The 17,856-nt window shown below is 44.0% G+C and overlaps 1 protein-coding gene across 1 annotated transcript in view; it reads right to left on the bottom strand.

Annotated features, from left to right (window-relative positions):
• The window catches only part of ZNF618 (zinc finger protein 618), a 204,755-nt gene extending 200,179 nt beyond the window's left edge, over positions 1-4,576 (bottom strand). Inside the window, exon 1 of the mRNA XM_055579422.1 lies at positions 4,477-4,576. Within this exon, the coding sequence (XP_055435397.1) occupies positions 4,477-4,509 (33 nt within the window). The 5' untranslated portion in view covers positions 4,510-4,576. The remainder of the gene's footprint in view (positions 1-4,476) is intronic.
• Between the last annotated feature and the right edge of the window lie 13,280 nt (positions 4,577-17,856).

The following is a 17,856-nucleotide window of genomic DNA, read 5'->3' as shown; positions in this document are numbered from 1 at the left end:
AAATGAAGTATAAGCAGCAATATGCGGGATTCCTGGAGCACATCATCGTCGATCATCTAGACCAGCAACTGTCAAATTCTTTTAACCATAACTCACAGTAGGACTTAATCATGCACACCCATCAGCATATGTAAATAAAACTACAGTTTCGTTAAGACAACACTTACCTGGGATACATAGCTATGCCTCTGCTAGTGTGTGTTCCCCTGTATCCTACTCTGTTCTTTTTGTGTGTGTGCTGAGTGTGATCCACTGAACTGATCTTACAACCCACCAATGGGTCATGACTCACAACCTAGCCTGGGTATGGCGAGTAGAGGTACACCCCCATCCTGTGATGGGCACTGCTACATGACCACTGCACCCCATCCTCCACAATGTCGGAGTCCGGATGTGACCTCAGAATCCTTCTCAACACAGTGATCCAGGCAGCTACAGCCCATCGCATGGAGTCAGAATCAGAGAAGAAAACGACTTATTAGGATCACTGCTCTGTTCCAAAGCTCTCATACGACAAACACAAAGACTGAGGGCTCAGAAGGAAAAAAAGTGGTTTGTCCAAGATCATACAGCAAGACCGTGGGCAAACTAGGCCTCCTGTGTACCCACAAAGCCTCTTCACCTTCCATCACCAGGGAGGAGACACAACTGACATGAAACATTACAAGAACATGGAAAAATTTCAAAATTTCACCATGATCATGAAAAGTCTGCTTATACATCCAATGAAACACGCAAGGAAGTTCTTATCACCCTTCCAAGGAGACAACATGAGCCTTCTGAGGTCAGAGGAAGCAGTATGCCAACAGCTGAGTCAAAGGTGGAGGGGGAGAATGGTATCTGACAATGCAGGAGTTTTTAAACTGTTTCTCAAACAAAACAAACCGTTGGTTGTTTATTTCCTAGGACCAGGGAGAGGTCACACTCATACTGACCAGCCATCTTTGTTGTTTTCCTTCTGCAACAGCAAGAGCCCTTGTTCAAGTTCACCTCTGTGCAGGGCTGAAAATATAAGCAAACCCTTTTTCTTAGCTTGGTCTGAAGTCAAGCAATAAAGCAAGCCCTTGAAATTTCAAACGTTATTAGAAAATTAAAAAAAAAAAAAACTCCTTAGGCAGAAAAGCAAAACATTAATAAGAGTCTCCTCTGTGAAACTGAGCATAAATGATCTTTCACCAAAATAACTCAGTCCATCATCAAATTACCACCCCTCAAGTCCAATTTGCCAGATTTTTCACCCAAGACCACAAAAGAGTTTGGTGAAAAGACATGGCCTAATAAAAATCAGCTGATATATATCCATTTCTGGTCACACTTCCATCCACCATAGGAGGTGAGAAAGGCAAGGCCCAGGTCACTGTCTCAATCCTGAGAGACGCCAATAGAAACAAAAGAAAATTGACCCCGCCCCCAACAGTACCATCATGCACCTCTATTTCCTTTAAAACAAACATGATCAGAATAACCAATTTAAAAAAAAAAGAAAAAACAAGCCTACAGAACAGAGATGATTTTCCATTTCTAGTCAGGGGTTCCCTTTAAACTGTTAAACAACACAACAAAATTTCAAGAGAATGGAATGAAGGAATTTGAGTTGTGTGTCAGGAGATACAGGGCACACAAAGGAACATGCTGCAATATTTTTATTCCTTGCACCAGAAATAACCTGTTATCAACAACCCTGAGTCTTTCTCAGATGCCCGGTAGGGGTGCCCACCCACCCCTCCCCAATGCAGGACACAGTTCTCCTCCCATCACCTGCTAAACTGGCTCTCCTGTCTCGTGAGACCTCCTGAGCCCTTGGAAATTATAAATTCTTTGCCTGTCCTCGGCATCGGCCTAAATAATTCAATAGAAAAAAAATTAATTACGCTACTTTAAAAAAAAAAAAAAAAAGCTCATTCCAAATATGTCAGAATGTGGCCAGTCAGCCCTGAAGGATTTTGTTACTAAAAAAGTAAAAATCTCCCAAATGCAATGGCGGTGATGGGAAATGTCAAACCTCTGCACTGTCAAATATATTTCACAGAATTTGTATCCCCTTAGAAATCTGAATTTCCCCAAAACGGCGTTGGGAATTCATGGACCAGGGCCATCATTTCTTCCAAGACCAGCTGGTGGCTAGTGAAAGGGAATAGGATTTTCTGTCCTGGCCCTGTGTGACCCACTACCAGGTCCCATCCAAGAAACCACTCCTCAAATGCTAACATTTCCCCCTCCTTTTGGACAGAAAAACTGGAACTTTCTTTTTTTGATGCAAAATCCCCAGCAAGTTCAGATAGTAATTTATCACAAATAACCCTTCAACTTTGGGTAGGTACCTTATCTTCCTTTGTTAAATTTCAATTTGGCCAATATTTGTCTTCCCAAAAGAAAAAAAAATTTTTTTTTGGCTTCACCTTGACTTTTTTGAAGGCCAAAAAACATCAAATAATATGTGCACATATGCTCTCATGATCCAAAGACAAGTATCTTTGGGTTTTGGCTTTTGTTTATATTTTGATTTTTTCCCCTTAAAAAAAAATTTAAAATTTGATGCTAGAATCAAGTTGAATTGGTGTTTTACCCCATTTTTTCAGCAAAGTAAGTATTCCACTACAGAAGATGGATAAAAATCAGAATTTTCATCTCTTCTCTGTCCTTTCCTTTTTTATCTTTCCTTCCTAAGTCAGTAAAATTTGTGCTTTTGAAAAAAAATTAGACCCCCCCCCACTAAATGATCAAGCTTAATGGATTTTTTCCCCCTTTGAAAGTAATCAAATTTGTGAAAAATACCAAATGTTAGTAAACTATCAACCCCACAGCACAATCAAAGAGGCCTGAAACCAAACTGGATATATTTTTTTTAATAATAAAATTTTCAAATTGAAAGATTGAACAAGCACACAGAAAGGAAAATTTTCTTCTTACCAAGGATTCTTCAACCCTTGTCTTTACCAACTGATTCAGTTGCATGTCATAAAAAATGAGCTTCTGTGAATCCACTGTTAGTTTTTTCATAATAATGTTAATTATGCATATCTTATTTTAATGGCGGTCTCTCCTACAAATCTGTGGACTACTCAATTTGTATAATGTAATGAATTTACATTTTTTTCCCACTGAATACTGCTCAGAAAAGGTTGCTGACATTTTCTGTATAAAACAACAACAAAAAAAGAAGTGCCTAGACCTTTCAGCAAACAAAATCAGAAAACAGTCTTAATTATTCCATCAAAGCAAAAGCAAAAAAAAAAAATAACACACAACCCAACAAATGCAGGGAAAAAATGGATTTCACTCTAACTTTTCCAGTTTCTGCTTTTCTTTAGAACCTTGGGATTTAAACACAGTAAAATGTAAATGAAAAATTAAAAAAATAAGACCTACAATTTTTGGGTGTGTCCAAAGCCAACATTTTAGGCTCTATTTCTCTTTTAAATCCTTCCTTCTTGGAAATAGAAAAACTTTAAATATTGCCAAATGGCAAAATTAGTCTTTTTTGCCCACTGAGCTAAACAAGTTCCAAATTACAATGAAGTACAATTTCTAATTGCTTCAATAAAGCCAATTCTCCCAGTTTCTCCTAAACTCAACAATTTCCCTCCTTTCCTCATTCCAAATAGTTTTTTCTCAAACTAAAATGAGTTGGGCAGCCAAATCGACTTTGGTTTTAGAAGGCTTTTTGCCTTCTCCCCTTCAAAACCTGAATTCATTCAAATTCTAGCTTAATTTTCATTTACATATTATCTGGATTTAGCTTCAGAAATAAAAATTGTCTCTATGCTCCTGGAAAGATCAAAGTGAAAATTGTCACCCTCAAAAAGAAAAAAAAAGAATCTCTGTCCTCTCCGCTGCCTTATAGAGGAAACTTTTGAAAAAATAAGAAATAAAAAATATTTCTTTTCAATTTTAATTTCTTTTTTATTTACAAAATAGTATCCTCTAGGTGGCGTCGTTTTAATGGGAAAAAACTACCGTTTGAAGAAAAATTAGAAAAAAAATTGAGAAAAGGAAATATGGCCTAAAAAAAAAAAAAGATTGTTGCAAAGATAGGAAGCCAGGGGGGAAAGACCTCCCGAGGGGTCATCGGGGACCCCGAGCGCACAGAGGGTCAGGGGGAAATTGTAAATTTAGAGGGGAGGGGGGAGATCTGGAAGGGGTTGCATTTTTGCAAAATGTGAATTGTCCAAACTGAAATGGCTGCTCTGTTCTCTCGCCGCTTTGTTTTCTGGGCTCCGGTCCGAGCCCGGGGCTGGAGGGGGCGCCGGGTGGGGGCCCGAAAAGACCCCCGCGTCATCCCCACCCTCCGCACACCCCGCTGCGCCCGGGGGGGCTCACCAGACCCCGACTCTCCCGTTTGCGCCCACAAAAAAGCCCGCAAACGTGCCCAGGCACTTTGCATTTTGCAAATCTTGCAATGAAGTGGCGCAGCGCCCCGGGCCCCGGCCCCCCGGGGTCCCCCGCGCGGTGCATGCCCCCGGCCCCCCGTCGTACCTGCGGAGCCGCCGCGCCGCCCGGCTGGTTCATGGGTCCGTGCGGGAGGAGGCGGCCCCGGCGCGTCCTGCTCCTCCCGGGCCGGGCTGCTGGTGCGCGCACAATGCCGCCGCCGCCGCCGCCGCCGCCGCCGCTCCCTCCTCCGCCCGCCCCGCTCAGGCCGGGGGGGCGGGGGCGCTGGGGGCGCGCGGGGGGGGCGCCCGGCCCTCGCCCCCACCCCCGGCCCGCACCGGCCGCCGCCGCCGCCGCCGCCGCCGCCGAGCCGCCCCTCTCGGGGCTGCGGCCGCCCCCCGCCGCCCTGCCCGCCCCCGGGCCGGCCTCGCCGTGCGGCCCGCGAGCTCCGGGCCTCGGCCTCGGCCTCCGCGCCACCGGCCTCCGCGCCGCACACAAAGCCGGCCGGCCCCCGGGCGCGCGGCTCCCGCCCGCCCGCCTGCCCCCGGGCCGAGGCGCACCCGCCCCCGAAACTTTCCCGCGCCGCGCCCCGCGCGCCCCGCGCCCCCCGCGCCCGCCCCTCAGAGCCTTCCTGCCCTGCCCCCGCTCCCCAGCCCCTCCGAGAGGTCATTTTCACGTTGGAAAAAAAGTTTGGGGAGCCTTCTCTGGGCGGAACACAAGGGGTTAATGGGAACTCTTTGGCTCCCCCCACCCCCCCCCAAAAAAAAATCAGATTGATTTTTTTAAATAAAGTTTGAAGAGCTGGCCTTATGGAAGAATCGGAAGACTCAATGGGGATATTATCAATGCCCCTGCCACCCTTCCAAAAAAATCTAATGTAACTGAAGAATAAAAGTTTGAAGAACTAGCCCTATGTCAGACAAGAGGGGTTAAGGGGACTCTTTCTAGCCCCCCCCCGCCCCGCCCCCAGTCAGATTGATTTTAAAAACAAATATCTGAGCTGCTTTTATGTGAAATGCAAGATAAAGAGAATGTTTCTCTTTATCCCTCTCAATTTTTTAAAGAATATATTTATTTTAAAAATTAAAGTTTGAAGAACTGGTCCCCTGTTGGACAAGAAGGGTGAAAGGTTAGACACCCCCACCCACCCATCCACATGCCCCAATCAAATTGATTTTAAAAAGAAAAATTTGTGAAACTCTGGGTGAAGTAAATGGTGAGCAAGGATATTTCTATTCAACACCCTAAAAAATCAGATTATTTTTAAATTTGAGGAACGGGCATCCTTGTAACTTGGTAAGATTTAAAGGGAATTCCCCCCTTCCTCCTCACCCTCCAAAAATACCAGATTTTTTCTTTTTTAATTTATGTGTGAAGGACTTGCCCCATGTAGAGACAGAAGGGATTAATGGATCCATCCTGCATCTCCCACAATTGATTGTTTTTTAGAATAAAAATTTGAAAAACTGCAAGTCTCTGAGATGAAAGAAATCTTTGTTTACCCCTCCCTAGTAGAAAAATAGGATACTTTTTTTTATTGGTGTCACTTGTCATGTTAATGTTTTAAATTTATTTATGTATTTATTTATTTTGGTTGTGCCAGGTCTTCATTGCTGCACAAGCGATTCTCTAGTTGCGGCAATTGAGGGCTACTCTCTAGCTGTGGTGCACTGGCTTCCCACTGCAATGACTTCTCTTATTTCCGAGCATGGGCTCTAGGGCTCAGGGGCTTCAGTAGGTGCAGCTCCCAGGCTCTAGAGCACAGGTTCAATGATTATGGCACATGTACTTGGCTGCTCCCTGGCATGTAGGGTCTTCCAGGATCAGGGATTGAACCTGTGTCTCCTGCCTTGGCAGGCAGATTCTTTATCACTGAGCCACCTGGGAAGCCGCCAGAAGAATACTTTTTTAAAATAAAACCATTGGAAATTAAGGGCAAACAGGTGTCATTTCTCTACACCCACCTTAAAAAATTAAATAGGGGTTTTTTTGTTTGTTTGTTTGTTTTAATGTTTAAGGAGTTGGGTTAATATGAGACAGGAAGAGTTACAGAAATTTTTTCCCTGCACCCTCTAGCAAAGTTATTTTTTAAATATTCAGAAACTAAAAGATTGTATAGAAGACACTGTCTCTCCCTAAAGGATGAAAGTGAGAATTTAGCAGAGAATTGAGGCACATTCTTCTCCAGACTAAATACACACATGAGATTAAGAGGAACCTTCAAACCATTTCCCTACCACCCAAAACTGGAGAATCATTGAAAATAAAAAGTGGCCATTTCTCTCTCCCTGACAGCCTGGCAGGTGGGTCCCTGGCCAGCGTTTGGCAGCCTCTGCCAAGGCTGGTGTAGGGCAGGCACTGAAGGGAGCAGGGCAGCCTGTGGAGTTTGGCAGTGTTGGGCTCTCAGGGACCCGGGACATACGTACAGGCCAGGCAGCCCCCTGCCCATCTGCCCCTCAGCCATCAGATGGCTGAGGCCCCGTTACCCAGAGAAATGCTCCAGGTTTGGTGTCTCTCTGGCTCCATCCCTGTGTGCAAGTTTCTAGGCACCTGTCTTAAGACCAGACCCCCTACTCTGCCTAGCGGAGCCACGCCTGACTTATGGCTATGGAGTAGAAAGAAACTGGATCCAAAATAACATTAGATCTCAGTCACCACAGCTGAGAGCTATCGGGTACCAAGGGGGAAGAAGAATCTTGCCCTGGGAGTCAGGAAAACATGATGCAATAAATATTCTATGAGGACTTACTATGTGCCAGGCGTCTTGTGTCTAGTAGGGCAGCCACGCCATCGAGAAGAGGACTGTCTGTAGCAGCCCTCTCAACCCTGAGCAATCCTCAGCACCATGGTAAGGGCCCATTCCAACACTGATCTCTGAGCCCCATCCAGACTTCCGATTTAACCGGTCAGGGGTAGGGAGCAAGAATTTGCATTTCTAACAAGTTCTCAGGCGATGCTAATGCTGCTGGTCAGAGGACCACATTTTAAAAGCCATTGTCAGGACTTCGCTAGTGGTCCAGTGGCCAAGACTCCCAATGCAGGGGGCCTGGGGTTCTAGCTTGCTCAGGGAACTAGATCCCGCATGCCACAACTGAGTTTGCATGCCTCAACTGAAGATTTCCCATGCCGCAACAAAGATCAAAGATATTGCATGCAGCAGCTAAGACCCAGCACAGCCAAATAAATAAATAAAAATATTAAAAAAAAATAAAAGCTCTTGTCATAGTGTTAACAGCGAAAGTGCACAGGCATACGAGAAAGAGAAAGGACCCACCCCAGCTCCAACGGGGTCGGCAAAGATTCCGAGAGGAATAGCATCCTGCAGGAAGGCGGGATAGAGGCATCCTTCCCCTCTAGGTCTACATTGGATGGCAGTCTCTCTAGATCAAGGGATTCTTCAGTAGCGTCCTTAGTAGGTTTTCGGATCCACAAAGTAAGAAATTTTACGTCTTAAGCAAATTTATCTCTACATGTGCATTTTGGGGAAGAAAATCTCTGACTTTCACCGATTTCCCTAAATGGTCAATGACCCCAACCTAGACTGATTTCCTGCCTGTTTCCAGGCACCTCTGGCCTGGAAAATCCTTCGGGTCCTTCTCAGCCTCTCTTTCTGGAATCACTGCCAGCCTTTTCTGCATCTCTACCACCCACAGCCACAAGAAGCGGGCCTTCTCTTCCATGAGGACATCTGGACAGAGTGAGCATAGAGTGCATTTAGCACCACCTGGGACACAGAGGCAAGTTCACAACAGGCGTCCTGACCTGGAGAGTCATTTGTCCCTTGAAGGATATAGATAGGTTCAGGGGATGAAGACTGGGCTTGGTATCTTCCTTACAAAATTCAGGTTCTAAATGAACTCGCATATATCCCAAAACCATAGTGGATACGACGCAGTCACCCACAGCTGTGATTTATCCCTGTTCAGGAGGTTAACTAAGAGTACAAGCAGCAGTGGAGTTTGGAGGCAGAGGGGACAGGGAGTATTTAGTGAGCAAGGCAAGACCTGCTCAGTCATGGGAGAGGCATCACAATATCACAGGGGCAGGATGCCCATCTGTCAGAGCTGCTGACAACAGACGCATTAGGTGGAAGCATAACCCAGTAGGGACCTCCAAGGGCTTACCTGTCCCCTAAGGATTCGTGATTGAACTCAACATACCAGTGTTTATCAAATTCTAGAGACCTCTGACCCCTTCTATCCCCAGAACCAGCTTTGTTTACTAAGAGCCCAAATGGCAACCCACTCCAGTACTCTTGCCTGGAAAATCCCACGGACGGAGGAGCCTGGTAGGCTACAGTCCATGGAGTTGCAAAGAGTTGGACATGACTGAGCAACTTCACTTCACTTCACTTCAGACAGTGAAGTCAGCCGTCTGGGTCCCTACCCCTGCTCTGGCCCTTGAATGCTACCTGATCTTGAGCAGACAACTCAATCTCCCCTTGTTTCAATTTCCCCGTCCTTCAAATGGTGCTGATAGGAGGGGTGATTTGAGGATAAAATGGTATAATACATATAAAGCTTCTGAAAAAGCGCCTAGTACATGGGACTTCCCTGGTGGCCCAGAGGCTAAAATTCTGCACTCCCAATGCAGGGGGCCCAGGTTCCATCCCTGGTTGGGGAATTAAAGCCCACATCCTGAAACTAACGATCCCTCGTGCCATAACTAAGACCCAGAACAGCCATATAAAATGAATAAATATAGAGAAAGTGCCTAGAATAGAGAAAGCACTCCATACACATCAGCTATGGGAATCAGCTATGAGACATGTGTTTCCCTCCTCTGCATGGACTGGCTGTGTGACGCTGGGCTCCTGGCTTAATTTCTGTTTTCAGTTCAGTTCAGTTGCTCAGTCGTGTCAGACTATTTGTGACCCCATGCACTGCACGGTTCCCTGTCCATCACTAACTCCCGGAGCTTGCTCAAACTCATGTCCATCCAGTCGGTGATGCCATCCAACCATCTCATCCTCTGTCGTCCCCTTCTCCTGCCTTCAATCTTTCCCAGCATCAGGGTCTTTTCCAATGAGTCAATTCTTTGCATCAGGTGGCCCAATTATTGGAGCTTCAGTTTCTTAGTTTCTGTCTCTGCAAAATGGAGACACTAAAGTCTTATCAACACTCTTTTAGTTATAATCAGTAGAAACAAAATCTTGCTTTTTTTTAAAAGTGTTATTTTATTAAGCAAAATCATGGTACCCAAGGGCAGAAATGAAATGAGGCCTCCAGAGGTTTGGAGCCAGGAACTAGAAAATCATCAGGAACAGGCTTGCTCTCTCCATGACTCTGTGCCACCAGTCTCTGGACATCTCAGCTCCAATTCATTCTCTCTCTCTGCCCCCATGCCTCTCCGCCTTTCCTTTCTCCAGGTGGGTGTTCTCTGCCTCTCTGGGCACACAGTCAAAATAGCCTCAGTTCCTCAGTAGCCTGGTGTCTCTGTGTTCCAATCTGAATTTTTGGGATAGAGAATGTGGTTGGCAGAGCTTGACTCTCAGGCCACCAGGAGCCAATCACTGAAGAACAAGGCATCTGCCATCACATAATGTGCAGAGACTTCAGAAACCCAACCCTGACGGAAGGGAGTGTGGTAGGGTGGGCAGCCCCCTCAAATGTTGAACGTCATTGAGGATGGTGAGGATTGGCTGAGATTAGGGGTTTAAAGGACTTAGTTCAGGACCTGGCATGAAAAGATACATTTCCTCCTGGTGGAATCGGGAGATTTCAAGGTAATCAGGGACTGAGAATGGTGAGATTTTGACATTTTGTCAGGAGGTGCAAGCTAGATGAGGCTTGTGTCACGGGCAGGTAAGGGGAACCAGGAGATAGGAATTGCTCCAAAAATAGCCTTTGGATATGAAACAGAACTTGGGTCTTGGCTAAAATCTTGTGGGTACATCCTGGTGAAGAAACTGCCTTTAGAGTGAAACAGGTTCTCAGGGGTGTGGAACAGAAAGTAAGGACTTCACCAAATGCTGTCTTCTTCCTCAAGCTGAGTTTCTTTTCTAAGCCCAAACAATCCTCAATGAAACCCCTGTCAGGGAGACTTGGGCTGCCTGAATCTGCACGACAAGAGAGAACCACACAATCCAGTCTTAAACACTCTCTTAGCAATCTACCAAACAAGATGGCAGCATTTTCTTATTTGATCTACTACTTCTCTGAGATGGGTGGAGAAGGTACAGTCATCCGTATTTTAAAAATGAGGAATGTGAGGCTCAAGTACTTGGCCAAACCAGCCAGTGGCAGCCCCATCTGACTCTCAGGCAAGGCTCTGCTCTGGCTGCCCCCATGAAAATTTCTGGAGATTGAAATCATCCAGGAATTCCCTGGCAGTCCTGTGGTTAGGACAAAGCGCTTTCACTGTTGAGACCCGGGTTCAATCTCTAGTCAGGGAAATAAGATCCCACAAGCCTCAAGGTGCGGCCAAACAAAACAAAAACAAAATCAACAGATTGACTAAATCGTCTTGCTCTGACTGAAGAATTTTCTTCTTTTCCTTCCTCTCCCGCCTCTTCATCCCCCTCCCTACAAAGGAAGAAGTTGAGAAGATGTGGCATCAACTTATTTCTTTAAGAGAGGTCCTTCCTAGTCACGATAAAGTCTCCAGAGACACAGATACTTGAGGTCTAGCAGTCCCCCTGGGAGGAAAAGCCAGAAAGAACAAAGGTCCAAGACATGCGGCTGGCAAATCAAGAGAGAAGAGATCAAGCTGACAGCTCAGAGCAAGAATCAGAATTAAAGCCAAATTTGAGTAGCCCATCCGTGGATTCAAACAATGCATTAAAAAATACTGCATGTTTCAAAAACTTATTCCATGTGCTTGCCATCTTATGAAGCCTAGAGAAAGTCTAGCATGCTGGTGAAGATCTCATCCAATCTCGGCAATTAGATTTGCATAGGAATCCTTGCTTTGTACTTAACCAAATTGTGACCTTAACCAAGCCCCAGTTTCCTCATCTGCAAAATGGGCAAAATAAGATACCTAACATACAGGGTGATTTAAAGCATTAATTCAAATTACACAGTCAACACAAGGTAGTTATTATTCCTGCTGCTGCTGCTGCTGCTGCTGCTGCTAAGTCACTTCAGTCGTGTCCGACTCTGTGCGACCCCAGAGACGGCAGCCCACCAGGCTCCCCCGTCCCTGGGATTCTCCAGGCAAGAACGCTGGAGTAAGTCGCCATTTCCTTTTCCAATGCATGAAAGTGAAAAGTGAAAGTGAAGCCGCTCAGTCGTGTCCGACCCTTAGCGACCCCATGGACTGCAGCTTACCAGACTCCTCCATCCATGGGATTCTCCAGGCAAGAGTACTGGAGTGGGTTGCCAGTGCTTTCTCCAGTTATTATGCCTAGTCCCTGCTCATTTCCACTTTAACATACATAGGGAAATTCAGGCCTCTGGGTGGGGGTGGGATGGAATCGCCTCATTTGAGCAGCATTATCCCTGGTGGCTCAGATGGCAAAGAATCTGCCTGCATTGCAGGAGACCCAAGTTTGATCCCTGGGTCGGGAAGATCCCCTGGAGTAGGAAATGGCAACCCACTCCAGAATTCTCGCCTGGAGAATTCCATGGACCGAGGAACCTGGCAGGCTATAGTCCATGGGTCGCCAAGAGTTGGACATGATTGAGCAGCTGATACTTTCTACTTTCTTCTTGCTATCCAGTCAAGGGAATAAAATCAGCTTTTGAGAGAGCTGCACCATGTCCAGCAGGTATGCCCCTGACTCTGGAGCAATCCTGACCTTAGTTCTGTTGGATCTCAGAAGGGAAAGGACCCAGGCCAGGGGAAGAAGGGAGAGGAACAAAGATGGCAGGAGCTGGCCCATTCTGTTTTTCCTTATGCTACCTGGACGTCCCCAAAGGAGGCTTTAATTTGTCCTTTCTGCCATCAGGTACATTTGTGAATGGGATTAACTGACAGTGTGGACAGAGGAGCCTGGCAGGCTACAGTCCATAGAGTCACAAAGAGTTGGACACGATAGAAACGACTTGTCACGCATGCACGCACACGCATGATGTGTCGCTTAGACTCTGGACTAGATCATGCTGGGCTCAAAGCCCAACTCAGCTGTTTCCAAGCATCAGTTTCCTTAACTATTAAATGGGACTAATAACATACATATTCATATTTTGCATGAAGGTTTGAAAAAAATGACAAGTGCCAGCACACATTAGCTACCCTAGATGTTAACAATGATCATAACTAATCGTGGCGCGAATTCAACAACTTGTATTTGTGAAAGGTGTCCAGTGGGTAGACCATGTCCGAAATGACCATTCAGCTGTGGCGCTGTTCAGTTATGCTCCTGAGTTATCTCCAGGAACAGATGAGAAGAGTGAGGCACAGACAGTAAAATGGAATCTATCTTTCACCAGTAAATGGACAAATGGACTTGATGTACTCTTCCTATGTGAGGCAGCAAGAACCAACGGCACTCACATAGAGTTCCTGCCAAGAAACGCATAACCCAAATCTGCTGCTGCTGCTGCTAAGTCGCATCAGTCATGTCCGACTCTGTGCGACCCCATAGACGGCAGCCCACCAGGCTCCCCCGTCCCTGGGATTCTCCAGGCAAGAACACTGGAGTAGGTTGCCATTTCCTTCTCCAAAGCATGAAAATGAAAAGTGAAAGTGAAGTCACTCAGTCGTGTCCGACTTTTAGTGACCCCATGGACTACAGCCTACCAGGCTCCTCCATCCATGGGATTTCCCAGGCAAGAGTGGGGTGCCATTGCGTTCTCCAAATCTAAACACGAGCAAATGTCACACGAACCCAGATAGAGGTGGGATTCTACCAAATAACTGGCCTCTCCCTCAAAAATGTCATTGTTATGAAAGACGAAGAAAGGCTGAGGAACTGTTTCAAATTAAAGGAGAATAAAGTCATATGACCACTAAAGGCAAAGAGTGATCTGGAATTGTACCCTAGATCATAGTTTTTAAAAAACTGCTATAAAGGACATTATGGGGGCAATTGGTGAAATATGGATATGGTACGATTATTAGATAGAGTATTTGATTCATGTTAAATTTTTGACTTGATAGATGTTCCCTGGGTTGTATAAGATGATTTCTTGCCCTTAGAAAGTACAAACTTTTGACGCAAAGGGACATGGTGTCTGCAACTCTCAAATGGTTAAAGAGAACAAATTATCTATATATGTATACACCTATCTACCCTACTCCTATATGTGTGCATATATCTCATATATGTTTAAGATAACGTAGTAATATGTGACTGCATTTAACAATTACAAATCTTGGTAAAGGATATGCAAGAATTATTTGCACTATACTTTCAACTCTTCCATATTATTTTGAAATTATTTCAAAATAAGAAATTAAGAAAAGTAATACATTTGAAATGTTCAATGCATTAGAAGCCTACAGTGACTTTTTTTTTAATCAGAACTGTCTCATTTTAATGTATGTCTGACAACAAAATTTGATTCACTGATCAGTGGCTTGACCCCATCAAAAATTGCTGATTTTTTTCCTAATAACATAGTTTTCTTTTGTGACTCTTATTCCTACCAGGTTCAATTTTCCCAGGCCAATTTTGTGATCTAAATTTTGTCGAGAAGATTTAGGGTCTTCCTTCCATTTTTAGTCAATAATAATCTTTACTACATGCAATATTAGTCTTTGTCAGTTTCATTTTCTGTTGCTTATTTCTACCAAGTAAAAATTTTTTCGATTTTCAATGTTACCAATAAGATTTAATTCTTTAGTTTTTTTCCCTGATATTAATCCATAGATAGTTTAGAAGGATTTTCAACCTGGCTGTACTTCTGAATTACCTATGAGGCTTGTGAAAAAGATAGGTTTCCCGCTGCCAACGCCTCTAAGACTCTGAATTAATAGGCTGGGAGGGATCCATATCCGTATTTTTAACTAGCCCTTCAAGTTCTGTAGCAGTTATTGGCCATTGCTTGATGTGGAGCCCAACTTGCCTTGTGTTATTGGTAAGAAATATTGTAAACTCTCTGGGCTTTGTTATCCTTATGATTTTAATATTTCAGTTCCCCATTTGACTATGAGATTTGTGAGGAGAGGACCAAGTTCATGGTTTCTATATGGCCAGCATACCCATTTGTTAGGTTAGGAGGCAAAAATGTAAGCTGATTGGCTGTTGGTTCATTCAACACCTTGAGTATCAGTGTCAAACGAAGGAATGACTTTTTCTTTGTGGTAAAATGTACAAACCTGTAATTTATTATTTGAACCATTTTTAAGTGTACAGTTTAGTGACATGCGCATTCGCATTGCTGTGAATCGCTACTACTCATCACAAGGATTTTTCATCATCCCAGACTGAAACTATGTACCCATTAAGCAATAACTCTCTGTTACCCGCTCCCAGCCCTGGTAACCTCTCTTCTCCTCTCTGTCTCTGTGCAGTTGACTATTTTAGGGACTTCATATAAGTAGGAGTCATGCTATGTTTGTCCTTTTTTGTCCTTCTGATTTCACTTAGCATAATGTCTTCAATCTTGCAGAAGGGAATGGCTTCTGTATTCCAGTATTGGAATGGAAAACATTCCAGTATTCTTACCTGGTTCATTTATGACATAGGATGTATCAGATGCTTTATCATAAAATCACATGCTAGCAAAGTAATGCTCAAAATCCTTCAAGCTAGTTTTCAACAATATGTGAACCGAGAAATTCCAGATATACAAACTGGATTTAGAAAAGGCAGAGGAACCAGAAATCAAATTGCCAATATCTGTTGGATCATAGGAAAAGCAAGGGAATTCCAGAAAAAAAATCTACTTGTTTATTGACTATGCTAAAACCTTTGCGTGTATAGATCACAACTGTGGAAAATTCTTCAGGAGATGGGAATACCAGACCACCTTACCTGCCTCCTGCAAAACCTGTATAAGAAGTAACAGAAATGAACATGGAACAATGAACTAGTTCAAAATTAAGAAAGGAATACAACAAGGCTGTATATTGTCACCCAGCTGATGTAACTTATATGTAGAGTTCATCATGCAAAATGTCGGGCTGGATGAAGCACAGTCTGGAATCAAGATTGCAGGGAGAAATATCAATAACCTCATATATGCAGATAATACCACCCTTATGGCAGATGAAAGTGAAAGAGGAGAGTGAAAAAGCTGGCTTAAAACTCAACATTCAAAAAGTGAAGGTCACGGGATCTGCTCCCATCACTTCACAGCAAATAGATGGGAAAACAATGGAAACAATGACAGCCTTTATTTTGGGGGGCTATAAGATTACTATGGATGGTGACTGCAGCCATGAAATTAAAAGATGCTTGCTTCTTGGAAGAAAAGCAATGGCAAACCTAGACAGCACATTAAAAAGCAGAGACATTACTTTGCCAACAAAATTCTGTGTAGTCAAAGCTATGGTTTTCCAGTAGTCATGTATGGATGGGAGAGTTGGACCATAAAGAAAGCTGAGGACTGAAGAATTGATGTTTTTGAACTGTGGTGTTGGAGAAGACTCTTGAGAGTCCCTTGGACTGCAAGGAGATCCAACCAGTCCATCCTAAAGGAGATCAACCCGAATTTTCCCTGAAAGGACTCATGCTGAAGCTGAAGCTCCAGTACTTTGGCCACCTGATGCGAAGACCTGACTCAATGGAAAAGACTCTGTTGCTGGGAAAGATTGAAGGCAGGAGGAGAAGGGGATGACAGAGGATGGGATGGTTGGATGGCATCACTGACACAGGGGATGTGAGTTTGAGCAAGCTAAGGGAGATGGTGAAGGACAGGGAAGCCTGATGTGCTGTAGTCCATGGGGTCTCAAAGAGTCAGACATGACTGAGTGACTGAACAACAACAAATGTATCAGAATTTCACTTCTTCTTATGGATAAATAATGTTCCATCATATACATATACCACATTTTGTTTATTCATTTATTCATCAACAGATATTGGTTTGTTTCCACCTTTTGGCTAATGTGAATAATGCTGCTATAAACATGATTGTGCAAGTTTCTGTTCAAATCCCTGCTTTCACTTCTTTTGGGTGTATACCCAGAAGTGGAATTGTTGGATCACATGGTAATGCTATGTTTAATATTTTGAGGAACCACTATAATGTTCTCTTTGGCAGCTGAGGAAGGACTATTTTTAAAAGTTGCTTTAATAAAGGTAGAAAGATGATTATCTTTTATGACTTTTATCCCAAGTTTATTGAGAAAAAAATTAGTAAATTTATCTTTAGCAACCTGGAAGGATCATACACTTCCCCTTTTGTTCTGTGGGAGACTGATTGCATTAAAATCCTCAATTCTGCACACCTCCTTGCATCTATCCCTCTTTGACACATGACCTTGCAGCTCTTCTGCCTAAAAAGGGGTCTATTTCCCCATCCCTTGATCTTGAGTTTGCTCACGTGACTTGCTTTGGTCAATGGGATATTAGCAAATTCCACATAAGCAGAGGCTTTACAGGTGCTTATATGACTGATTTGCACTAGCTTTTACATTTCTGCCTTTGTCATAAGAATATACCCAAGCTGGACTTCTGGAAGACTAGGAGAATAAAGTCAAACAGTTTGGTTTTCCCAGCTGACCACAAAATGCCATACCCAGAGTTAGATTAGAAGAACAATTCAGATTAAATCCCCAAGCCACAGTTTCATGAGTTAAACAAATGCTTATTGTTTTATATCACTGAGTTTTGGGGTGGTATGTAATACAGATTTATTGTGGCAACAGATAACTGATACACCTTCCTTCCTCTGCCAATCTGTTGCAGTTTCTGCATCTGTTGAAGAGTGATAAAGTGACTGATTTCACTGAATTTACAGAGATACCATGAGAAGTAAATGCCAGAATTCCTGGAGAAGGGAATGGCAACCCACTCCAGTGTTCTTGCCTGGAGAATCCCCTTGGGCAGAGGAACCTGGTGAGCTTCAGTCCATAGGGTCTCCAAGAGTCGGACACGACTAAAGTGACTTAGCACAAATGCCAGAACTGGCCAGGTCTGGCAACTGCCAGTTACAATCTGAAGTTCTATTTCTCTCTTCTCTTTTTAAAGTTATGCAACACCCCCCCACACACACACACACTTTTTTTTTTTTTTTTTTTTTCTGGAGGAACGAGGGCTGTAGAGGTCACCTGTTTTTTATTGTAACATATTTTAGTGACAAGATCTCAATGTTGTGTTCCTTGGAGAACAAGATCTCCACCATGCTCAGTTTCTGTATCCTGAGTGGAGTCTCTCTACTCACCTGTGTACCATCAGCAAATGACTCAGGCCTAGCTAATCCATGCATTTCATCCCCTTTGCCCCAAATTGGTTCAGGAAGAATCACATGGCAGGCCAAGTCAATGAGATCACTTTCAAGAATATGGATTGCAAAGTTTCTCTTTCCATTTAGATTACTGTGTCATCCCTTGATTCTCCACTCCCCTCCCCACCCCCACCCACACACACTTAAAGCTGAACAGTAGTTCCAGACTTTACTAAAGGGTTAGAAGAAGAGCATCAGAGGCGTGACA

This window comes from Bubalus kerabau, chromosome 4 (genome assembly GCF_029407905.1).
Source record: "Bubalus kerabau isolate K-KA32 ecotype Philippines breed swamp buffalo chromosome 4, PCC_UOA_SB_1v2, whole genome shotgun sequence".
Classification (NCBI taxonomy): domain Eukaryota; kingdom Metazoa; phylum Chordata; class Mammalia; order Artiodactyla; family Bovidae; genus Bubalus; species Bubalus kerabau.
This window is presented reverse-complemented; position numbering and strand designations above follow the sequence as displayed.